The sequence below is a fragment of the Dermacentor andersoni genome, chromosome 4 (genome assembly GCF_023375885.2).
Source record: "Dermacentor andersoni chromosome 4, qqDerAnde1_hic_scaffold, whole genome shotgun sequence".
Lineage (NCBI taxonomy): Eukaryota > Metazoa > Arthropoda > Arachnida > Ixodida > Ixodidae > Dermacentor > Dermacentor andersoni.
Genome location: NC_092817.1, coordinates 46,042,103 through 46,068,580, shown reverse-complemented (window position 1 = coordinate 46,068,580; position 26,478 = coordinate 46,042,103). Strand labels below are relative to the sequence as shown.

The window sequence follows — 26,478 nt, the reverse complement described above, 5'->3', positions numbered from 1 at the left end:
TCTAATTATAATATTTGAGAAGTTGATTAATTAATTAGGACTAACTATGTAATTAGGTGGAATGCAATAAATAATCTGAGTGTCTACAAGCAACGACAAACAACATACCTTGGCTCTGCCTAGCTACGTATTATTTGCATATCTTTAAATCTTGGTGCATGATAGTTCGGACACCGAGTATAAATGTGCCCATTGAAGGGCGCCGGACCGTCGAAATTAATCAGAGCCCTCCACTACAGCCCCTCTCACGCAGTGCAGGCTTATCGTTGGGACGTTCAACCGCCAAACTTGATCTCTCTGAAGGAAGGGACATTAAATAACAAATAAAGCAGCATCTGCTCGAACGCGGCTATGGTGGCATTTCCTCGAACTCGTTGCATCCCGCAACGCTTACACTATGGACTATAAGTCACTGCGCAGAAACCAGCCGGATGACGCACCTCTGTAGTTTGCGCTGCTTCGGAAGAGCCGCTCAACGCGAATGCGAAGCGCACTCGATGGCGCAGCCGAGGCTCTTTGTTTCTGCGACTCGCATGTGTACAGAAGAAACCGCGGCCGGATGTTTTATTCATGAGCAACCCGTGTTCTTAATCCCACGGACGCTTTCAGAATCGCGCAGCTTCTTCGGGGGGTGCGGTCACAGCCCCCAAATATGCGATAGCAAACAAGGACGGCACTGACCTCAAGAAAGGGTGCACGTTTTTCTTTCGTTATATTTTTCTGTTCTTTTTGGGCATGGCAGACCCACACACACACACACACACACACATGCACAAACGCACGCGCGCACTGTGAGCAAGCTTAAAAAGGGCGAATGGCTTACTCCTCGAAATCAGGTTTTGCGCACGCCTACTTGTCACTTCGGTCTGAAAACCATAAATGCTAACGAAACAAGCAGAAACTCTGACGGTCACCAACTATACACCCGCAACTTGTTTAACCTTATCTCGAACGTCCTCTTTTACAGCCTTGTTGGTGTGTGTGTTTTGCGTCGCTGTAAACATCGCAAACAAAAATAAACAAACTGCTAACCATAAGGCGCAGGATAAGAATTGGGGCCGGAGGACGCGCAGTTATAACATTATCCCTTGTTCGTACAACTTTTCGGCGGGCATTTTCTTTCTCCCATTGTGCGTGTGTGTAGCTTCTTTTCTCCTCTCTTCGCGAAACTTCTTGCTGCTGTGGCATACGGAAAACCAGTTTGCAGCAGCAGTGCCATTTTTCTTACGCCGTTTGCTCGAGCTGCCCGGATAGTCAGCGGGTGCGTTATATAGACGGGCAGCCTTGAGCAATGGCGGCGGTCGTCCGTGAAAAGCGCTGATTCAGCCGCGGCGCTGCCTTCCCACACGTAGGGTCAATGCATCACTTTCCGACGGTTTTCTCTCCTGATCATTTATTGTTGCACAGAGCCAGCTGCAGCGCTAAGAAGGCGCCGTGACTGGCGGGCCGTTCCTGCGGCTCCCACGCCACGTGACACGCCTGCCACCTCCGCCGTCTCCTTAGTTTCGTGACAACAAAGGACATTTGTCAGCAGAGCTGAGCGCCTTGAGATAAACGCGATTGGCAGACGACTATAGCTACCTCTTTCCGCTTATGCGCGGTGAGTTCAGCGCACGCTCCTTATTTCGTTACGTGATTGTCGTCTAAAGTGCCTGTACTATGTCTGTCTTTTGTCCTCGTTCATAGCGTGCGCTTGTTTAGATTAGCAAGTATGATTTCACTATCACCCAAGAACACGTTCTAAAGAAAATTCGTACACAAGAATATTTGTTTCGTCTTAACAAAAACCAGCGCGATAACGTAGTAGACGAACAAAGATACGACAAACACGGGCGCTGTCTCGTGTGCTTGTCTCACGAGACACGGGCACTGTCAACAAACACAGGCGCTGTCAGAGCACTGTCAGCTGCGACAGCGCCTGCGTTTGTCGTGTTTTTGCTCGTCTACATCTTTTTCGCGCTGGTTTTTCGTTAAGATGGAACCACACCAACTCGCCCAGCTTTCAGTTTTGGTGAACACCTGTTTGTTACGTTCTGACGTGTTTCATAACGTCACTTCTTACAAACCGTGCGTACACTAATATAACCCTCTAAAATATGCACTAGCAGTTAACCACATGTGAACGTACCAGCAACTCTGTGGTGCGAGAAGGAACATTAAAGTTGTTCCAGCTGCATTAGACGAGCTGTAGTCATTAATTACTTCAGGTGTGGCCATAACTCCATTGTCGAAGGCTTAAGGTATTCGATTTTTTTTCTTTTCTGAGCACTGTCGTTTAAGGCCGTCGATGGCACGTAAAACTACCATTCTCATTGAGGCGACCGTATAAGAACCGTCAAATCACATTACTGCAAGCAGCCATGCAACAAGAAGGAGATTGAAAAGGTTTCAGATGACCTCCTGCCTAATAATCCGCAAGGAGAAGTTGGTGTTCAACTATTGGCCAACTGTTCCCTTCTGTCACTTAGGTTCACTCTTAATGCGCGTGGCATAGCCGGCTCATCGGCGGCTTACATTCTCAGGTTCGCATCATTTAATAAACAACTACTATCATTCTCTTTGCACACAAAAGACTTGCCTTACTTGCGCTTTATCTGCAACAGCGACGCATAGCAACAAGTATTGCTCTCGATATAAATCCGCGGGCATGGACAACATCGAAATGGCGATTGCTGCACTGTCATTCACACATTCTACATTTACTGCTACTCTCTCTATATATATATATATATAAGATAAACGAATGAACGTCAGAGAGATAGAAGTAAAATAATAGATGAAATGAAGCGAGGTTAACCAGTTGCCAACCCAGTAGCCGATGCGTAGAAAAATAAGATATGAAAAAAATCTGTCAGAACGAGTAAAGGGTAATGCGTGCGAGCGTTGTCATAATCGGCATGATCATCTCCACCCAGTGACTACTCCGCGGTCTGCGTGTACGTGCAGCTGGCAACCACGCCCGGCATGCAGAGGGCATGACGAACCATGTATCATCTCTATAAAAGAAAGTACCGGAACCATTCACGCCCAGCCCGCTTAGCAAGTCACGACAACTACATTGTCCTAAGAGCGCTGAGCGAGTCTGTAAGAGACTATGCGCAAGTGCCCATTACATATCCCAGTCGCTAGGAAACTCTTTCAGCCTTGGTGTCCGGTGTGTGCAACCGCCCGTGGTTCCGTCGCCGGCCTTCCGAACATAGCAACCACTAAGGTCGTGACTACATGTCTCTGCGGGCTTACGAGTATGCCTTGAAGAAACAGGGCCCGTATTGACAACGGAAACGCTCTTGCGCTGCAACTGTTCTTTACAACACGTGTCAGTCAATCGTGGCCTTGGACACATTACCACTGGAAAAGCGCCCCCCCCCCCACACAAAAAAATAAAATAAAATAAAGAACAGTGTTTTACTGCACATGTAGTGGACGCGGGCTTCATTTACTAAACGAGGATGTCTACGATTTGTTTCTCCTGTTTGTGTTTTGTTTTGTTCTCGTCTAGTTCACATTTATGTTTTCTTTTAAAGCGAACTTTTCATTGCATCTCCTTTCCCATTTCCCGCTGCTACTCGCTGCTGTCTTGGCGACTAGCTCTTGCCGAAAACGTGGGTCATACTGAAAGTAATGTTGTCATCACGCTATTGTCGTCGTGCCGTCGTCGTGCCGTCGTCGTTCCTGTCGGCTCCTGCATGGCTACTGTTTTTCACGATTGGCCAGAATCGGGCATAGTGCAAACACCGGGCTTTTATTTTGGGCGCGAAATTTTTTTCGATTAGTAACCTCTAAGATATTTCTTTATTTATTCTTGTCTTCTAACTTTTTGACAACATATGGAGGCGACAAACAAGGCTGTTACGATGCGTTACTTCTCTTTCATCCATTTTAACATTAACAAGTTGCGCTAGTACGAAAAGTCGATGAGTCAGCGTGGCCACGATCTTTCTTTAGTTTGTTAGCACGATTCACTTTCTACGAACACAAAGTTAGACACGCCAAGCACATTTTTAACAAACAGGAGAACAAAAAGACAGACACGAAAATGCATGTTTCCCAACAATCCGTGAAAACTTGTGTGACTTACAGGCGCGCGCTAATGCCATAATGAACGCTATGAACCGGTCTGTAATCACGCGTCCGTTACGGCTTACTGGAGAGCCCAATTGGTGACAACAAAACGGGCGACCTTGCTGGCAGTCACGGAATGGGAATTCAAGGACTCCGCCGAAGCGCGCAGTTCAGTTTCGTGTAACCCTGAAGACAATTCAATTGCCTACCGCAAAATAGAATTCAATGCGATGCCGTTAAAGGCGCGAAAGGTTTGACCCTTATGGTTCGCGACAGCGGAGACTAACGATCGCCTCTTTCAGCCGCGCTTACGCAACACGATGCGGGTTTCGTAAGCGGCCAAGCGACACTCCATTAAATTCATTGGCCCGCATTGTCTTGGCTCTGGTGAGGTGTCGTCAGACGTATCTAGCCTTCATATATGAGAAACGCAGCGCACGCACAAGTTGACTCGGTGTTCTGCGGGCTAAGATCGTTCCTTTTAATACAGGATTTTTAAGAGATTTTGGCGGCTGGAAGTGGAGCCGGCTGCTCCTTTTCGCGTGGAATTGCATATTACAGATGCACTAACAAGGCGGCGGTGAACAAGAAAATCGTCACATAAATGAACGTATCACACGAGATATACTCAATGTTAGTTCAATACGCAAATCTATATACTAAAGCCAACTCCACCTGGCTTCCTGTTTTCTCCAGTGACCTGTCTCGAAGAGATTTGTTACCAGACTTCATCTCTCAATTTGTTTTATGTACAAAGATAACGCTTGCCGGCATAATTGGTTCAACGCTTTATTGCTCTGCACTAATTTCTTGAGGCTTACGTAACAAAAAACACTCTGTACAGGTGCGCGCTGTTGTACATTGGATACTGCGTTCTTAGTGACGGCTACAATTTGTTTTTACGCCATAAATTGAACGGCGGAGTAGCATTCGCGTAACGTGTCAGGGAAGCCTACTTAACGTGGATAGCACGTGGCAGCGCTCACGGAAACCTCAGAAATTTTGCTCACGTAGCAGCCATTTATGTGAAAAACGATGCCACATAATCAGTATCAAGCAACCGAGGTCCTCCGCAAGGGAAAAAGCAAGAAGAGGATATAGAAAGGAAAAATAAGAAAAATGAAGAAATATGTTTGCAGATCCCACGCACCGTGGGAATCGATTTAAGCGATGCTTTTATTGGTGTTTGCGAATGACGCTGTTCTCGTTTAACGACCATTCGCAAGTGTAGAGAGCGCGACGGAGCTGGATGCATTTTGACCGGAACACGCCTAGCTCAAAAACAAAGCTCTGGCGCTCGAATAAGCGGACTCCACTCATGAGGACAAAGGAATGACGACGAAGATATGACAAGGATAGTGTGACGATGACAGCACGATGACAATGATGACTGTATGACGACTGTGGCGTCACCATGTCGCCATGACGCCAATCGGATGACGAAGCTAGAATGACGATGACAATATAATGACGATATGTCCAAGAATGTGTCTTGGGATAGAGAAGGACAGAATGCGCAACTACTATAATGAACGAACACGGCGTTTGAAACGTACCTTGGCCCGCATTCACAGAAGTGCACAAGTAAAGCTATAAACTGTTCGTGAGAGCAGCTGCTAGCCAATCACGGCGTTGTACAGCACACCATTAGCGAAGGTGGCCGGCCAATAGCAAAGAGCACTTACAAACGGAAAGCTTCGGGAGTTCGGTCCGTTGTTAGCGAACATTGAATGACTCAATCACACGTGGTAAGTTAGACATGCTCATATAGGAAGCGGATTTCCCCCTGGTCAGAGCGGGGGAGATAACGCATGCCTGTACTGAGAACAGGTTTCCCCAGCAGCACTGACGCAAGTATACGATCAACTCTGCCACATCAAGGTTACTGCAGAAAAAAAATACGCGTGAAAACTGTTGCCCGTGGCAATCTGCCATACGTCTGTCATTTGCTCTTGTAGCGAGTCGGTCGGACTTATGGCTCAAAGCTTTCTTGTTTGAGAACAGACAATACGCGGCCAACCAGTTCACCTTAATATAAGCAGATTGAGGCTTGGTCCTTCTGTAGAGCCTCTCGTAAGCTTGTCTAGTCACTTGACTCGGATTTTTCTGATTCGCTCCTCTTCGGTTTACGATCCGGTAATCAGCACCGTAGTGAAAAAAAATGCATTGACGCGCTATAGCAGTTGGCAAGAAGATGCGCTGACGAGTCGTTATAGTGAACATATTGGCGAAGGCTGGCAGAGGAAATGACAAGCGTAATTTGATCGACGTCAGCATGGGAGGCAAACAAAACGCTGACCTCGACAGAATTTTGTGTCAAGAAGCACCACATCAAAAAGCCCGCTGCTGGCACACAATCATCAAGTTGTCAGGTGTGTGCTCCTGCATTTTTTCGGGAATTCCTTGTTTGCTTAAATATACGGATGTAACGTTAATACTCAACGCGCCTTGTTAGAACTAGAAAGCTCACATTATTTCGAATGAACTTCGCCGAAGGACCTCACACCCAAATTGCGATGTGTTTCTTCACGAACGATGTACGATAGCTTATCGACGGTTTAGGGGCATAAATTCGCTTATCATTTCGTTCGCACAAACTTCGTGTCATTTGCTGTCTACTTTCGCTAGTATATGTTGTCGACTATCTCGAATGACCGAAGTATCTCCTTACGAGAGGCTCTTGCGTACGAATTGCCCATAGAGTATGGAGAATAAGGGACGTTTTACAGCGGAGCTGTTATACGATAGGTTCTGGCGATTCGTGTGCGGAGGCAAAAGAGATGGCGGCCACGCCAGAGCTAAAAGCAAAAGCGCATCGCCGGGTATGCTTAAGCTGCCTTTAATTGCGAGAAGTGTCTAAACGTATTGCGATAAAAAATATCGTAATAAAAAAGTTAAACCGGAAAAAAACACTGCTCAGTGTGGATTTCGACTTGACATCGCGAGCTCTGTAGGCAAACCGCGTCCTTATCTCAGTTCCCTTCCACCCGTACAATGGGCAGGCTGCGTGCGGAGCGGACTGCGTAAGAACAGCGCACCTACCAAGAACAGCGTTGTGAACAGAAGAGGGAATGCAATACGTAATGCAATACGTAATACGGACGAAGATAGGGCCGCAAGCGCGAAGCATATGTGCAGTTTTCGTTGGATTGCCCCTACCGATTTCACTTCCATCGTAATTGTAGGTGATTTCAAAATAGACGTGTCTCGGCCAGACGGGAAGTGGCGCGTGGCATTCCTCTTGGAAACGTTCGGCATTCAACGTTACACAAACACCAGTGTGCCCACGATGCCTCATCGGTCGCGTATAGACCTCACGTTGGACATTTCCAGTGTCGCCACAGAGCCACTGGACGTATATCACAGCGATCACGAAGTGATAGTCACCTTCGTGACCAAACATTAAACCCAAGGAAATCAAACAAAAGAAGGTCAAAAATAAAGAAAAGGCATCGAGTGCGCAATTTAATAAACCAACAGAAAGATCGTGAAAAAGCAAAATTCCTTGTGGTGTGTCTTTTATTTCCAATCAACATATTTATCACCATATATACAGCTCCGCTGTTCATCCACTTTCACAGAGTGGAATGACTGTTTTTTTTTTTGTTACATACTATAAAAGAGGATTTAGAGATTACCGCTGCCTTGCCTTCACTCAAGTCGGATTTTCTTGGTCCGCATCGGTCAACACAACATTTAGCATCATTGTTCGACTGGTCCGTAAGCACATTTAGTTGGCAATAGGCGACAAAACTAGATCGTATAGCAGAGAACCGGCTCAATTCTACGTTGAAGTGCTGCAGATACGACGATGTTTGTTTTATTGCTTGATCTGTTTTCGGACAACGCAGTGAAAAAAACGATGATAAGTGGTTTGTTGAACGTTACAGATAAACTAATGCAATCTTGTCGCGATACCTGAGTGACGCACAAACAATCTTGTTTAAAGCTTTGCGAATAAAAATGCAGGTCAGCGTATGTCTCGGCTTCATGCACGATTTGTTAGGCTCATACTTTAGAGCAGCCTGAACTTGCCGATCCATTCATTTAAAAACGTAATTCAACTGCGAAACCAACAGGCCTTACAAACATTGCTTAGCGCAAGGATTCGTCGTCATCCGTGGTGGCCACCTCTATTCAAACATATTTTTCTTTTTACCTTGATATGTTTAACAAGTTCAGCCATCGTTCGAAACGTACACGTGGATGTTCTCTACAAAGTGAATCTTTAATTAGAACCAAGGTTACATTTAAATGAGTTCGCTTGGTTAGCTCGTTCTCTTTTTCAGCGCTATCTTTCTTAATTTATATATATATATATATATATATATATATATATATATATGTATATATATATATATATATATCTAACCTGTCGCATCCCCTTACCCCTCCCCCAGTACAGGGTAGCCAATCGGAGATAATCTCTGGCTAACCTCCCTGTCTTTCCTTTGATTTTCTCTCTCTCTCTCTCTTCAGAGAGGCCGCGCCAAGATCGCTTGGGGTTGTTATGAGGGAGCCAGAGGTGGATTCTGGCTTTTGCCGGTGCGAATTTCAGCGGCCTTCCTGAGAGTATCGCAAGCGCGCGTAATTCTCACGAGCCGCGCTTAAAGTGCAAAGCCGCACAGCGCGCCAAGCGCGCACAATAGTCTTGTTAAGCGCGAATCCGGACTTCCTGCTTCGAACAGCGCCGTGGAGAAACGAAACGATAGCAGTCAGGAAACAAACACACAAACAAACAATATCAATGTGCTCGACTGACCACCGTTCGTGAAGCGTCCTTCAGGAAGTAGTCCCACGTGCTCGCCACGACAACTGCCATCGCCGGTCAACGACGAATCCACAGTTGGTCGCTAACGACGCGGTTCCGGGCAGAACGGCCACGCTGACGGCTTCATCGCCGTCATCATCACATCCACCGTAAGGAAATAAATGTTCGGTGGGCGGTGCAAGGCAGGTCTGGTCGCCGAGTTGACCACACAAAGGGGGCCCTTTGCGACGAAGAAGGCCCAGTGATCGTCACGTCACAGTGATGGTCCTCGGCGATCTCCCGACGTGCCCGTCGCGAGCTTCGCCCAGGTAGCAGTGGTCGTGCACCGCAGGTGCTGCGCTCGGCGCGGCATCATTGAGAGAGCGAGCGGCGGAGGGACCGCGAGAAAGAAGCTGAGACGAGCGACGAACTGGGTATACACAGCGAAAGCGCGCCGCGCAGGACCGATACCGACACGCGGCTGATGCGACTGGTTTCTTCCTCGGCCGGAATTCCAGTGCGTGCCCCCGCGAGAAGCATACTGCTCGTGGAAAGGGGTTCCCATGAACAGGAAAAACAAATGACCATAGAGAAAATACAGATAGCGAGAAAGAAAATCACAACGAGAGAAACAGAGAGAGAGAGAGAGAAAGAGGGAGAGCATGTTTCTGCGCGTGCTTCTCTCGTGGTACACGTGCGTTCTCTCCACGCGAAATACACGCTCGAACAAGTAAGTATACGCCGCTCGCCGCAGGGGGTTCGTCCCACCACAACGCAACGAAGGTTCGGCGTTATACTATACGCTGCGGGCGCTGATGTCACGCTGCGGGATTCCCTCCAAATGGCCGTCGCGCGCACTACAATCGCTGTGCGCGCGCGCGCGCGTGCACGTTATGTAGCCTTCCGCGATTTGCGGGCGCGGCGGAGGTGGCGAGTTGGCCTTGCGGAAGTCCCAAGTGAGGAAGCTACGACAGCTCCGTTGTTTAGAAGACAGGTTGAGCGGAGGGAGGTGACGGATTACGTGATTCCCTTTTTGTTTTCGCCGCCTTCAGGGAGCAAACCGGTGACTACAATGATGCGCACTTGCGGCGCGCCGTCGACGCGTATACCTGACGTTCCGCGATGGCCAAGCTGCGCATCTTAATTGCCCTCGACAGTGGTTAGCACTCAAAGCGGCAATTAGATGAGACGTGCGTCAGCCATGATTACAGCGTGGAGATCGCGCGGTGTGAAACAGACGCGCTGACATGGCGCCGATGATACGTCTCAAGATGCGTTTCGTGTAGCTGAAGCTTTGATTATTAAATGGCAACCAGGTGTTGAACGCATCTCAAACCTACTTTGTGCCGCAGCGTCGGCACGGCGCCCTCGGCGTAATCAATGCTGGAGTGCTTTCGTGTGTTTACTATTTCGTCTACCAACTACATTATTTAAATTTCAACCAATTCGTAGTGATCTCGAAACATTTAAGTACGGACGAACTCAGACAGGTCGGCCTCATTTATCTCCTCATCCGTCCTTCGTTCTTATTTATTAACTCCTAGTTAAAGCAAAATTCCAAACATATTCAGCTAGAATTGCGCAGATAGTTTTTTTCTCTCCTATCGTCAGAATACCGCCGTTTTGAGGCACTTCATTAAACCATTGAGGCATTAAAAATTCCTGCATTATTTATCGCTTAATCATGACGTGCAACTTTTATGAATTTGTGAAAGCGTTCCTCTCACTGTCTTTTTCTCCACTCGAGCGCATTCGCTATACTGTAGCCTTCCCGAAGTTGTCGCGTTAACTTGTTGCTCGGTTATGAGTGACTTGCGCGACAGGATGTCAACAGTCACGCATCGCTACGCTTATATAGAGGAGAGCTTCGTGATACGCGCCATTTTGTTAAGGAGCGTGGCGGACCGCGCGCTGCGTTAACTTGACGATTTGCGGACGCTGTCACGCGCACGCGCATACGAATACTAAATTAGAAGCCTACACAGAATGCTTGTTACACGAGAGTTGCAATTAAGAGTCAAGGCTGTCCGCCCATTTGTCTTCATAAGGCAATGAACCCATACGCTGTCCGCAGCAAAAGACGTCCAGGAAGCAGCGCACTTTGTTGCTGCCAAGAACGACAGCACACTGGTATTTTCTTGTCGGCGTGTGACGCTTGCTCGTTAGTCCGGTGGTTACCGAGCCTTTATATAGAAACGTGGAAACCACGGATGAAGTTTATCCCAAGGCAGCTTTTGACCGCTGAACCGTGAAATGTGTTCATGAGCTGGTGTGCTTGGCAACTTCCAGCCAAGAATAGTTAGGCAGAAAATCGCCAGATGTGAGGTGCACGGCTAGCACCTTTGTATAAGTTTTTATTGCAATTATAGTATTAAGCTGCCGTAGATTATCCTTAAACGCAAGTACCTTTTTTAAGAACACAATAGTGGGTCCCTGCTGTATGCCTTAGCGAGCTTCAGGACACACCTCCCTGCGCTTTGGCTCACCGCAACTGGACATAGCTGATTGCTTACCCAGTATTTTGCTCGTGCAATGCCTTCATTTGAGGTCGCAATGAGGCCCACAATCGCGGCAAGAAACAGGAACGAGGTAAGTGTCACGCATTTTAATTGCCTCAGATTCATTACCTCAACGTTTGCAAGCTTAAAATGGGGATGCTCTGCGTAACGTTATTACACCCCAGTAGCCGCTTGATTGATTGGAAAAGTGTAAGCAAATAAGAAGCAGCAATATCCGTATGCTTATAAAGTCACGCCGGTTATAACGAAGGATCAAAACGGAGAGTTGAACTGGGTTATGACCCGCGTGGCAGGTGACCTTGTATCTTGCGCTAACTCGACAATGGCCTCGGAACTCTCTTCCTGTGTTGTTTGCTATCAGATATGTGGCTCCTACCCACTATAAGAAATTGGCCAGGAAATGGATGGATTATTCCAATTTATAATGAAGAATAAATTTTCGAATATCGTGTGTTACTGGCTGTTCTTTGTAATAAACTCGAAATGCTACAGCATAGCCGATTCCTAATGAACGAAGCCACATATGCGGCATCACCCACGACAACGGAACAACTTCGAAGTACCGGGCATGTTTCACATGCACTTTTAACCAGAACATACCAGCGTTTTTGCACTCCACGTGCCCTAATCGAAATGCCTACTCCGCAATAAAAAAACGAACACGGACATCAAGCTCGCCATAACAAACGCATGAAATTGTTATCACACCACTAGCAAATCCTATAGCGCACGCGTGCACTGCAAGCTACCCCTTTACGCTCGCATACAAGGAGGAATGTTTCCGCGATGCTATTCGCCGAATCTCCGTCGAGTAGACTGATATCGTATGTACGAAAAGGATCTGCGAGGCTGGTTTTCCTAATAGCTGTTTACGGTCACGCAATGCCGGAGCGCTGCGCAGACCCTCAATCACGCCTTCGTATGCCTTTCTCTCACGACGCAATCCTCTCTCTCAGAGTGTATCGGCGCACAAGCCGACCAATGCGAACTTGAAGACACAACACTAGGTCTTATGCCCCTTACACGCAGGATGAGTGACACGATGAAGCGTTTTAAGCCTCGAATAAAGCGTGATACTGAGGATGTGGAAGGGAACAGCCATGTTGGCAGCAAGTTTTTGAGTACTTGCTCAACCAAGGTGCTCTTAAATATTGATTGATTGATTGACTCACTGACTGACTGACTGATTGATTGATTGATTGATTGATTGATTGATTGATTGATTGATTGATTGATTGATTGATTGATTGATTGATTGATTGATTGATTGATTGATTGATTGATTTTGTTTAACGTTGCAAAGCGACCACTGGCGTTCTTTAACGTGTGCCTAAGCTCGAACACACGAGCGGTTTTTCAGCTCGCCCTTGTCGAAATGAGGCTGCCGCGGCAGGGAAGCGAACCCACAACTGCGCGTTTAGCAGCGCAACGCCACTGCCACTGAGCCCCCGCGGAGGGGCTAAAAACAGCGAGAAAAAGAAATCAATGCGAAGGTATCAGCCAACTTTACTACAGTTATTCTCAAACCAATACTCGCATAAATACCCGGAGCAACACGATCACATACATTTTTCATCAGACCTCATGGCCCTCAAAAGTTATTTTCCACAAAGAAGAGTCACGCAGCAGCGGAACTTTTTTAACGCCTCATGTCGTCACCAACACCGCCGTTCCTGTCTACATCTCTGATACCACGGTATGCGTAACTCTGGAGCACTCTACCGATTCTACTTGGACAATAATATGAGACAGTTTTCTTCACCCTCCATCGCTAGCTTCACTGCCCCACCTGAGTTGTCAGCAGGATTGGACCAGCCACTAGGCGCGGCCGATAAGAAGAACGGATGGAATAATATCTAACTATGGACGCGGTTGTAATCCAGTTCATGAGACTTCGCGTTCCAAAGGTGCACTATTAAGATATGACCAAGGCCGTAGAAAAAAAGGGGGGCTTCAGGGTTCATAATTTCCCGACAGTAAGTGAGCTATGACGACTTCTACAACAAAACTAAACGTTCTTTCAGTAATAGCTTCCGAAGGAAATAAAACAGACATTCAAGATGCTTTCCAAATGCAATTGCACATCAGCACGAAATTAAATAATTGCGATGTAACTTCCGAAAGCCACTCACGGATTATATGAGAGACACCATAGCGGTAGATGCTACGGGTGATGTTCAACCACCTGGAGTAACATTTTAACGTGCACCCTTACCACAACAAATGACCACTTTTGTCTCTTTGTATATTTGCTTGCTTGTTTGCTTGTTTACTGTTCCATTCCGTCTCCTCGTAAGAACGCAGTTGTAGCGGCCGGATAACCGAACACGCTGCCTCGCGCGTGTTCGGTTACCCCGAAGCAACTGAGAGACATACTGTTGCGCGCGTGTGAAAACACAATCAAAACCACGGTGTTCGCGCTCTCGGGAAACAATATTGCATTATTATGCATTCTTTAAATAAGCGAGCAAAATGACAGCAACACGAAAAGGAAGGACACAGGACGGAGCGCTGTCTAACAACTGAAGTTCAGAAGAAAGCACGCAAAAATATAAAGAGGGAAGACACCATCTGCGTGCGCATGCCATTAAGTCACATGGAATAAATAGATCACCCCGAATTTGAGTCTCACAGCCTGATAAAAATATAGGCCCCCGGCTTTTCACTTTACTGCATCACTGGGCAACTAATTAAAGCGCTGGGACGCCGAAACACGGAGAGAGAAAGAGAGCAAGAAATGCTACGAGAGGTAAGCGCAAGACAAACATACAGTTTGCTACCCTGCACTAGGGAAGGAGTAAAGGCATACAGAAAGATACAACTGAAAGCCCACGCAGAAAGACATAGAAAAAAAAAATAGACATGCACACGCATACACACAGAACGCGGTAGTGTCAAAGTAGTTCAACTGCGCCGACGAAAGATGGCACAGGCTATCGGTGGAGACTTCAATTCTACCGGAAGAAAGAACATATCTATAGCTACAGCTCATGCTGTCTCCGAGGTGGCCAAAAACTAAGGACGATGTTAGTGTGGCGTTGTGCGTTCACGCAGTTTCGAGAGAAACTCGAAGCAATAAGCGTAAAAAACATGTTACCTCATTGGTAACTTTCTTTCCCCTAATCTAATTTAGGGTTCTCATTTTTGATGAAAGGAGCGATTTCCTTTGTCCCCTTTCCTCCTGTTTCGTCGGCTCACTGCTGCGTATTTTTGCCACTGCTGAATTGCAAAATAAGCGAGAAATGTCCATCCTATCGCAGAATCGCGTCTTCGATCATCGCCTCGGCGAGAGGTGACAGCCTCTCCGCGTACCTTGTTGAAGGCGTCGTGGTGTTGAATGACGAGCGCTGGCTCCTTCGAGGCGAACACGAGCTCCATGCGCACCGGCGGACATAGGAGGGCGACGAGCGGTCGACACGGGCGCCAGCTTGGAGTTCGACAAAGCCGCTTCCGAACGTGACCACGACGGACACAGTGTCTGTCCGCCCCGCGGTGGCTGCATGGCCACCTCGCTCACGCGACGGGACGCGATCAGTGACGAGGAGGGCGAGGGGTTCCTATTAGCTGGGAACCAGAAAGGCGCCTTCGATGTGTCCCCGGACGGCGAGCGAAAGAAAAGCGCTTGCCAAAGAGTTTTCTTTTCCTTCTTTCTTTCTTCCTTCATTCACTTCTCTTCATTCTTTCGTCCGGAAAGCAAAGAGAAATAACAAAGAAAGGCCCTCTCTACGCGCACGCGCGCCACTGCAACGGCCCACCGAGATGTCGCAACGCAACGCTAAACCCTTTTATTTGCCGACGTCATTTCGGCAGGGCCGCAGTCGTCGCCGACTTGCGAAGATTCCCCAATGAACCGCTTGGCCTCGCGTCGCGACCAGCGGAGGCCCCCCCACACGCGAAGGTTAAAGAGCACTTTACTCGGCTGACCGGAGGGTCGCGATGCGCGCGCGCCATGCAGGCAGCGTTCAGCGGGGCCCCCCTTCTTCGAGGCGTTAAACGTTCCAAACATTTCCATGAGGCGCCAAGCGGCTGCGATAAACAAGCGGGGCAAAACGCGCATGACGCGCCATCGTTCAGTCGTTTCTGACGTGGTTCAGTTTCTTCTCTGGCGGAACCTGCATTGCATAACGCAGCGTAATACATCGCATTACGCTACATTGTTTCGAACGCCGCACTAGGGCCAAGGTGGTGGTAAAGTGAAGGTAGAGTTCACCTGTATAGTGTTAGACCTCCTGTTAAGGGGTATATGACGCATAAATATGACGCGTAAGTCACTTTGTAATACGTTGCAAGAGGACAAATAGTTCGCAAGGAAGATAGAGACGAAGTGACCATAGGTGGCCGAATCAAAGGAAGCCAGAGCCTAGAGCCAACGTTTCGGCCGAAGGGACATGGCTTGGTCAAGGTTAGTAGGTTACGTTGTAATAGAGAGAGCAAATGATAAATGAAAGGTAGAGAGGTTAACCAGGACTGAGCCCGGTTGGCTACCCTACACTGGGGAAAGGGAAAGGGGACGGTAAGATTAAAAGAAGAAGAGAAAGTCTACTGGGATATCATTCGCTCACTCAGTCCGGATCACAGGCGCTGACTCAATCCGGTAGCTTTCAAATATCGCAGCAGTGCTTTTGTGGACTCTTGTAGCTGTGATATGCGAGGCCATGGTCCCAAAATCTTGTTCAAGGTGAACGGCTTTCTCTCTAGCTGATTGAGAGCTGTGCAGAGGTCATGCCTTTCATTTTCAAAAGATGGGCAGTAGCACAGTAGATGTTCTATGGTTTCCTCGACACCGCAGGCATTGCACTCGGCGCTATCAGCCATTCCAATAAAGAATGTATATGCATAGGTGAATGCGACGCCCAAGCGTAAGCGGCACAGCACTGTTTCCTCATTACGCGGAAGACCTGGTAACAGCCGCAGTCGCATATATGGATCGAGGGAACGCAATCGATGTTGAGTGAATTCAGGTGTGTGCCACTTCTCCAATGTCATACGGTGCGCTAGCTTGCCTAGGTGTTGCGCTGCTTCAGTCCGCGATAAAGGTATAGAAACAAGGGTTGCTCCTTCGTGTGCTTTCCTAGCAGCTTCGTCAGCGAGGAATAAGTGACGCAAGACTGTAGTAGGTTAAGTTTCGGAACTGTAACGCAAGATATACCATTCGCGCTAACATCGCACATAACCTAACTAACATCAGACGCGAATCGCGGCTGCTTTTTTCGGTTCGTCTCAAATTAACTAGGACGAATTCGATAGAAAACGCGACATGCTACTGGCGCGATCCGCAGCCGAGTGACTTGTGCGGGACTCTTCCAATTGAGCTGATTCGGTGGCTGACGCCCTGTTATAGCTCTGCACATTTCACAGACTGCCTTTATCAAACGTTTCAAACCGACTGCGCGCTGTAGGGCCTATCGAGGCCTACAAAAAAAGAAAAGAAAGAAAGAAAAAAGCATCCTTCGTCGTTACAAAGCGCCAGAAATTTAGGGGGGGGGGGGGGCAGATCGTACATAATTCACTCTACCGAGCTACGGAGCTCCAGATCTGGCACAGAAGCCCTGATATGGGATGCCGCGACGCATCTTGCCTTCCTCAGTGGGGAATGAAAACTTTTCACAAAGACTGTCTTTGCTCTATTTACGTTTAATCAATAATTCCTGGCAGAAAGCCGCCAGTTTCCCTCAATGAAGCCTGTCATTTACCCCTCGAATCGTTTCCCTCGAAGCTGTGGAACGTGAGCAGGTATCACGTAAAATCAAACTGTAATGAGAACCTGAAAAATGCGCTGGCATCCACTAATTACTGGCGATCATCAATGTTCATAAAATACCAGAAATTGGTGTCAGAAAACGAAATAAAGCGCTTGTCCAGGCGATAGACGCACAGTACAGGGCGTCGTGTAGAACACCAACCACGTGCACTACTCTTTCTTTTTTCTTTTTCTTTCTTTTTTGTACTAAATTCGAAAATTTCATAGGGTTTCAACATGAAGGGTACTCGCTGTCCGTAATGTGAAAAGACGGTGCCTGCATGTATGAATGAAACGGTCGTTTATTTTAGGGCAGCTCATCAGCATAAATAGAGAAGGGTATGACAGTAGTATAAATATATAAACAAATAAATAAGTAAATAAATAAGTAAATAAATAAATAAATAAAAGCAAGGGCGAAGTCAGAAAGAAGCTGGGGGAGGGGGAGTGGCACGGGAACCAGCCATTTGTCATCAAATCCTACATGTTTAGGTTAGTTCTAGTAGTAACACATAAATACCCAAGAAAGTAAACGGTAAACGGCGCCGCGATAGCTCAATTTGTTAGAGCATCGCACGCGTTATGCGAAGACGAGGGATGGGTCCCCACCTGCGGCAAGTTGTTTTTTCATCCACTTTCTTTGCCATTAATTTATCATTCCTTCAATTCAGTTAGTAAGTACAAGTAATTTCCCCTATGTTGTCCTTGGTGTCTTTGTTTGTTGGCTTCTCATGATGTGTATAATAAAAATTGGGCCCTTCGGTTAACCCCCTTTCTTCTCATTCTTACATAACGAGAGTGTTGAATTCGGCATCATTAATGCCTTCAGGTAGCATGTGTGGGTTTATTGACAAGTCGACTTCACCCAAGAAGATCACGAACTCGTGACGCCTGTGGCAGAAAAGATGTTCCACATTCGCCAGCAAGGTTTTTGAGTGGTGGCGCTGGCTAACACTCCCAAGGTTAATTCTAGTAGTAACACAGAAATACCCAAGAAAGTAGATGGGGAAACGGCGGCGCGGTAGCTCAAGTGGTTAGAGCATCGCACGTGTAATGCGAAGACATGGGATCGTTCGCCACCTGCGGCAAGTTGTTTTTTCATCCACTTTCATTGCCATTAATTTATCATTTCTTTAATTCAATTAGTAAGTACAAGTAATTTCCCTACGTCCTTGGTGTCTTTGTTTGTTGGCTTCTCATGATACGTATTACTCATGTCCCTTGTGTGAATATTTAGCGGGTCTTGACAAGTTCCCGGGTTTTTACTTGCGGAGTGATCAATTCGTCCAACACCTGTATTGCCCCTGCGTACTTCTGGCGGCTACTGTGGATTGCATGGCAATCCCCTAGTAAATGTGATATGGTCGACCTCGTTGTTGTCTTGCACGAATGATGAATAAACGTTCATGTTTCGTCAGCTGAACGGTAGCCATCACCGCAACTAATAAATTCTCAGGGATCTCAATATCCCACCTTATCTGCCGGCTCCTTTGTTGGGAAAACTGGGAGAAATGCCAGCTTTTACACGTGGTCGAACTGATAGGACGTCGTGAGGTCTTATCTCTGCGCTCGATGTGCTCTACTACGTGGAGTGGCATGGAGTGAGATTACGCATTGTCACCGGGGGAGACATCCGTAAGCGTGCGATTTCGCCAGAGCGGTGGAAGATGCTACATAAACTGAATGACTCCACCGTACCGATGATATCAAAAACCGGTGCTCGAAGCGAACCTGTGAGGTGGAAGTTCTTTCACCGCGCTTGTTCCTTTGTTATCTCTGAAAACACGCGTGATGTACTCTATCTTCTCCCTGGCTTTCTGGTTATCTACCCCCTTGGCACAAGATTAAGTAAGAGTCGGCGATTTTGCAATCACCGAATGCGTGCAGACAGACTATAGCTATGTGCTAATGTAGCAAAAACAAAAGCTATGCGCCATCGTAAATGTCAGCACACTAGCTCTCTGCCGTTCACCGAGTATCGCCAATTGACGGCCGCAGAACTTGGTCCCCTCGGTATACGGCTACAAATGCCGACCAAGCTACTGCCGCTGCCAAGCAACGTTGCTGTACCGCTCATTGCTAGGAGTTGCATTTACGAACACTTACTGTTACTGTACTGGAACGGCCGATCGCCCGACGTCCAACGCCTCTCTCTGCAGACAACTTTACACCGGCTGGATTCGAGACCATATTCAGAGTCAAAGATACTCGGACCGTGGTCACATCCGGCGCTGGAGCAAAAACCTATACGCGCAATAGTGTAGTTCTTGAAGTGCACAACCCTAAGAGACCGTTTATAGCGCTATCGGGTGCATCCTCCCGTGCGCACGCAATGTTAACTCCGCCCCCCCCTCCTCCTTTTCTCTTTCTATTCGCCCTTTCTCTTAAACCCTGTGTGGGGTAGCAAACGAGACGCTCGTCTGGTTGATACCGCAGCCTTCGCAAGAACTAGCATTTTTTTACTTTTTTTTAAGCGTTTAAAGGGCACCAGAAATAATCTATAGCTTCTTCAGTATCAGAACAGGTCTAGTTGCTGGAAATACGGAAACACAAGGCTTAAAGCTGACTCTGCTGGTGGTCTCAGTGCTCTAGGCTTTTGTGGAAGCGATTGACCTGTCATTCTTTCCTCCTTCGTGTAAACGACGCAAAGACCAATGTGATATCAACTTTCTCAAAATTAGAGGAGTTCGAACAGTCAAATTTTCGAATAGAATGAAACACAATAATCCAGAAACACGGCCTTTGAATTTTCAATCGAATACCGAATATTTTTGTTCCTTTCCAAACAACGTGATATATATATGATGTTTGTATGCAGCCTGGTAAAACAAAGCTTCTTTGCATATTTTGATACCTGCTTGTAACATAGTTCACGACCGGATGCCCGGTCAACTGAGGTGCTGGGGTATTATAAACAGCTGCTTGACGTTGTCTGGCGCACTGTGACAGTAGCAATAATGAAACAAGGAAACATCATATCAACAGATGCAAGCAAAGTGCTGTGTTCTTTGTAGAAAATACGTGGGATACTAAGGCACCGCACACTGTTTTGATATCCATTCGTATTGCCGTTTTGACGTTAAGGTCTTCCCAATCGCACGCATACTATCTTTATATGGGAGTGTGGCGTTTGTTATGTCTTTGTACGCTGCTGATTATAACACTCATCGTAGTCGAGAAGTCCGAAATAATTTCGATCGCTTTGGTTTCTTTACTTGCACCTAAATGTATGTACACACGAGCGTTTTTGCATTTCGGTCCAATCGAAATTTGGCCGCCGCGACCGGGATCGAACTCACGACCTCGACTGAGCGCAGCAGCGCACTGCCACAGTCACTGGGCTACCGCGGTGGGCGCGAACAACTCAGCACGCCTGCTACGTCATAACGGTAACTGCGGAGGTCCGGACAACCTACTTTTACACGAGAGGAGGATTGGAAGATGCCGCACGGCTTGATCTCCAGAATGCGTGTTTCAAAGACTTTTGTTCCAAGATATCTGTCACGATATCTCGATTCTGCGTTCGGAAACACGCAAGCAGTGTTCAGCAACGTTATCCCGCACCACGTTTGACTTAATGGCACATCGCGGTGTTCTGCAAGTATCGCGTTTGCGATGGATCAGGAAAGCACGAAAGACTTAATCGCCTGCGCATCGTATACCATGCCTCTCGACAAGAACGCGAACGCAACTCGTTCGTATCCGCTATGGACGTGCGCCACTTCGGCAAACGTATAGCGCCGGGTCATCTCGTCTACCCACGCGACAATGTGGTCGAGTTCTGCCGTCGCGCGGCACGCCCTTATCGGGACGATGTAAAAGCGCTCAGAGGAAGCCACAGAACAAGAGGGCCGTCGCTAAAAGCCGGTAGCGAGTTTGATAGAGGTCTCGACGGGCTTCCAGCGCGCACCGCCGCTATGTCAACACCGGACCGCCGACACTCTCCAACATCATCCGCGCTCCCGGTCACGTTATCTCCCGATAACGCACGTGCGAGCGTCCGTCGCTCGGGTTGCCAGGAGTCTTCTGGTTTTGGGCCACTGGAGTGTCAACACAAAGAGTGCATGACGCCGCCGCAAAGCCCAGCGCTCAGCTATAGGTTCACACTGTTTAAGGGACCCGACTATACCGTGACTCCCCAACCAGATGGCATTAGCATTTCCGTTTGCCAATAGCAACTACGCTAGCAACTGCTGCGGCCATAATGAATGCTGATATTCCGTACCGATTGCACTGAGCTTGGATCGATCATGGAGGATTCCCAGCGGATTGAATAGCCTCGTTCGCGTGGCCCTGTTTCTCCGCCTCTTCCGGGGTTATCCGCGAGTTCCTTGTAGCTTTTGTCCCTCTGCATGCTGGCTTCTTGCGCAAGTCAGCGCAGCGATATCGGCCCAGGTTTGGCGGGCAAGCGTCATGGTTAACATGTATAATTGTTCGTTTTGCGCCGTGTATGCCTGATTCACGTTATCCCAGATAACCACTGCAGCCGTTGAGCGGCTATAGCGTTCATGCTTCTGAGCACGAGGTTTCAGGTTGAACGAAAAAAAAAATGTCATCTACCCGACAATAGCAGAAGTTACAAAGAATGGGTTTCTAGTGAACCCGTATGGGTTTTCTTTGTAGCCCGGCCCACCATGTAGGACTCCTGGACGGAGGGGTCCCCTGGCGGAAGTAAAGCGAAGCAGCAGCTTTCGTCACTTGGGTCTTTTCATTTTTGTCAATAAAATACTTATTAGAGTCATCCTTCGTTTGTAACTTCGGCTGCTGTCGGGTGGATGACGAATTTTTCCTTTCGTGATTCTCCGTCCATCTTGCAGGCTTCCGCAGAACTGATCTGTAATTTTCAGAAGTGGCAGGTTTCATTTGCAGTGGTTGGGGCTAACTGTAGGGCTTGCATTCTTACCATGACAACTTAGCGCAAAGCGGTGAACATACGCAAACCAAAAACAAACGAGGAGGAATACGGCCATCAGTATATTGTTAAAAGGAGAACACCCACCGATACGTGCACTATTTGGTGTGCATGCGCAAGCCACATCATAGCGCCAGTGCGCCAAAACAAAAATACAAATAAATCGCGCATGTCAAAGTGCGGCATTCATAATATCACACTCGAAACTGTGCAGTCTCGCGGACGCTTCGCTGATACAGATAGAGGCATTCTTTATGATAAGAAAGACGCCTCAAAAGCCAACCGAATTTGTGTTAGTAACTGATGTCACTTTGGGATAAGTTTCCATCGTAGAGTTCCGATGATTCTGCGCACCAAAAAGCTCGTATGCATTCATTTAGACACACACTATACCTCAGCGGCCAACGTCAAAGCGGAGCTTCTGCTACGGACTCGCTCCCGCATGTATCGTGGAGATACAGTATCATCAGCCTTTTTTTATTTTATTTCCACTGCAGGGCGAAGGCCTCTCCCAGCGATCTCCAATTACCCCTGTATTGCGCTAGCTGATTTCAATTTGCGCCTGAAAATTTCCCCATTTCATCACCCCACCTAGTTCTCTGTCGTCCTCGGATGCACTTGCCTTTCCTCGGTACCCATTCTGTAACTCTAATTGTCTACCGGTTATCTGCCCTACGCATTACATGGCCTGCCCAGCACCATTTTTTTTCTACTAATGTCAACTAGAACCTTTTTGCTCTCTCATCCACATCAGTCTCTTTCTGCGTCTTAACGCTACACCTAACATTTTTTTTGTTCCGTCGCTCCTTGCGCAGTCCTTGTTGTCCATTGGAGTGAATACGGCAGACATTACCAAATCCTGACTGCCAGCTTACCACTGTCACTGAAAAGAAAAGTGCACAATCATTGCACTCTACCGCTGCTAACATACTGGACAGAAACTTAAATTGAATTCTGGGGCTTTACGTACGAAAACCACGATTTGATTATGGAGCGTGCCGTAGGGTAGGGGGGGGGGGGAAGGGGAGGAGGGCTCAGGAATATATTTTGGCCCCCAGGGGATCTTGAACGTGCCTCAATGCAAGGGACAAGGTCGTTTGTTGCACTTCGCCCCATCTAAATGCGGCCGCCGGGACCGGGATTCGATCCCGCGACCTCGTGCTCAGCGGCGCAATACCATAGCCGCTAAGCCATCGTGGCGGGCAGGGGCAGAAACTTGGAGGTTAACAAAGATGCAAATACATGTATGGCCTTAAATGTTGTAATTAGTAGTATAATGCCATTAGAAGTATAAGGTATTAGCCTTGTGGGAATTTGCGTTTCTTTCGATAGTTGGGTATGTATGAAGAGAGAGAGAAACGAAGAAGGAAATGTAGGGAAGCAGCCTGTATGCTGACCAGAAAATTAATGAACTTGTATCGTTAATAAAATCACTGGATATTTCTTCTAACGTGTGTCATTTTGCTCACCGTACATGTACCATGTCTTGTAAAACGTAACAAGCTGGTTTACGCGTGACCATAGTAGTCTCCCAGTGGTGCAGTGGGTCGCTATGAGGTGCACATGGCTGCGGAACTTCGGTAAGTGAAAATTGTCTAAAACTTCCGGCACACAAGCATACGCAGTGTCAAATCATGAAAGCTCAGGGCAGTCACCCTGGAGCTTTTGTTTGAGTGAAGTGTTGATAACATCCGTCATACATGACAAGCGGATCTCGCGATTGCGATACTTGATATTAAATAGGGACTATTAAATGGAATCGTGGCGAAGCGCATCTACCTTCAGCTGAGTGTTAACAGCAGTGAATGGTGATCGAAGCACGCGAACATTCCCAACATGCGTATAATGTACGCCGGGTATCCCACCTACGTTATTCGAGCCAAACTTTATATATATGGAAATGCCCCGTAGCTGGATAGAATGAAGGTAATGCTATTTGTCGTCGCTTGGAGATACTCAGATGATTTTTTTTTTACATTCCGCCTAAATACAGAATTAGCCCTAACTACCTAATCAACTTCTCAAAAATTATAATTAAATGAAAAGTGCCGATGAGAAAATTGCAGAGCAACATGAAAAATTCGCGAAACAGCTTTCTGTTGCTCAATACGTGCTACATAAAAGTGATTTTTTTTCAAGCATGACAGAAGCCCGCGAATACACGCAAAGTGCCTCGAGCGGCCAGTTGCGCGGCAGTTTTTTCGTGTATTCGCGGACTTCTTTCATGACTGAAAAAACGCTTTCATGTAGCAGGTATTGAGCAACATAAAGCTTTTTCGTGTTACGTAAGACGCCCTATATATGTGTGCTATGGATCACGTCGCCCGAAGTCCACAAATGTCACCCGACGGGATATGACAAGCAAGAATTGAATAAAAACAAGGACACCTCTGTTTATCGATGCAATCCAAGTACGCGCCGTTCTAGCTCGACTGTGGGACGCCTAATGCATATGCTATGAAGCGCTACTGCATGGCTTGCTGTCGAAAAAAGAAAAAAAAAAAGCAACATTGCTCCAAAAACATAGAGTATGCGATAAACAGGTGCTGCCTGCAGGAAGGAAGTCAGATAGGAAGCAGCAGACTGGCTAAGGATGTGCTATGCGTATGACAACCGACGAACATCGCTTTGCAAATGGATTCGCCACGAACCGTTCCACTTGAGCTCAGCGAGCCATGCATGTCACGTGTAAGGAATTGAAGAGTCAGAGCGAGAAACTGCATATAGCCGTGGTGTTGCCCACTTATAATATCGAATTGTAAAAGTAAATTCTGCAGTTTTACGGGGCAACACCCCGATCTCATTATAAGGCACACAGGGATTTCATTGGCGCTGATATGGGCGTATTAACGCCAATGTAGTCTAAAATGAAACTGTGGTTGACACGCCTTTTTTTAGCTATTATAAAGCAACTTACATGCAAACTTATTAGCAATGCGAACACCGACGTATTTCGCCCTCATCGAAATGCGGCTGCCAAGGCCGATTTCGAACCAGCCACCTAGCGCTTAGCAGCGTCTCGCAATAGCCACTAAGCTAGAAAGGTGGGTGGCCGAAGTGTTGAAAGAGCCCCGCAAAGAGAAATGAAAAAAAGATCGAAAAGAAACAGAAAAACAAGAGTCGCAGTTTGTTCTCTCGAAGTCCTTTATCCCTTGATTCAGCAAAAAAAATAATTCACTCACAGTCCACACTATGCACCTGCCACCCCTATTTTTTAGAGCATAAGCTTTTGCCATCGACTAAACTCAGTGCATATGGCTTAGGAAATATGGCTTACCACTTAACTTACAATTTTAACATTTTTTTTTTTCGTAATTAGAGACACCGTAGAAATGATTCGTTCTAATGTCTTTCGATTGGCCAGTCGCAACAATCTTATTCCCAGAGTTCTTATTAACTAGTGGGAGCACACAATCAGATCCTCGACATTAAATTTTGAAATGACTTACAATTTCACATTAGGCTTGCCACATGCTAAACATGTTTTAAATCAGTGCTCTATGTACATGTCTAACAATTCTTATCATTTGTACTGATGGCCGAGCACGCCATCCATAACAGAATTGCCGAGTATATCGAGACCAGCGACCTTTTCCCTCACAACATGAAAGATTTCAGGCTAGGGCTCTCCACCCAGGACGCCATGAAGCTTATCAAGATCCAAATCCTGGAACGCTGCACTCGGGACACGAGGGCCATCCTTGGTTTGGACCTGGAGAAGGCCTTTGATAACATCCGTCACGAGTTCGTTCTCGACGCCATCTCCAAACTCGATCAAGGCTCGTCCTTCCATGCCTTCGTCAGGTCTTTCTTGCGCAAACGACGCGCCATCCTCAAGGCTGGAGATTTGGAATTAGAGAAAATGGAGCTGAGCAGAAGAGGCATCTCCTAGGAGCCAGTCATCTCACCGCTCCTCTTCAATATCGCAATGGTCGACCTCTCGAGATACCTAGGCAAGCTCTAGGGCATCGGTCACACGATCTACGCGGACGACGTCACTGTCTGGTGCGCGGGTGGCAGTCACGGACAAGTCGAAGCCGCGCTCCAAGAATCTCTTGACACTACAGAGCGCTTTCTAACAGACACGGGACTCCAGTGCTCCGCAAAGAAATAGGAGCTCCTTCTCTACAGCCCAACTAGAAAGGGCCGCAAGCCACAGAACTGGAAACCCCCCACTGAAATCGACATTAATCTCTACACCAAAGGCGGATATCCGATTCCCAAAGTCGCGTCTATTCGAATCTTGGGAATGACATTCGAAGGGGCAGGCGCAAATAGCATCACCATTCACAAACTAGCAAAGAAGACTGATAGCGTCATCGATTTAATCAAGCGGGTAGCTAACAGAAGGAGAGGCCTGAGCAAAGAGAATCTGATAAGGCTAGCCCACGCTTTCTTCTTATGCCATTTCACGTACGTATCGGCCATGCACGTCTGGAAGAGGGCCGAGCGAGACAATTTAAATGCCATGATAAGGAGGGGGATCAAGAGCGCG

The 26,478-nt window shown here is 47.3% G+C and overlaps 1 protein-coding gene across 5 annotated transcripts in view; it reads right to left on the bottom strand.

Moving 5' to 3' along the window:
• Positions 1-26,478, bottom strand: part of LOC126537049 (sodium-dependent dopamine transporter-like) — an 85,859-nt gene that overhangs the window by 49,600 nt on the left and 9,781 nt on the right. Inside the window, exon 1 of one of the 5 annotated variants that reach the window (XM_072287810.1) lies at positions 14,644-14,754. The exons of 3 other annotated variants lie outside the window; for them this stretch is intronic. In XM_072287810.1, the coding sequence (XP_072143911.1) occupies positions 14,644-14,709 (66 nt within the window). In that variant the 5' untranslated portion in view covers positions 14,710-14,754. Of the gene's footprint in view, positions 1-8,824; positions 9,335-14,643; positions 14,755-26,478 lie in introns of those variants that run through there. One more of the 5 variants, XM_072287811.1, reaches the window with a different exon arrangement.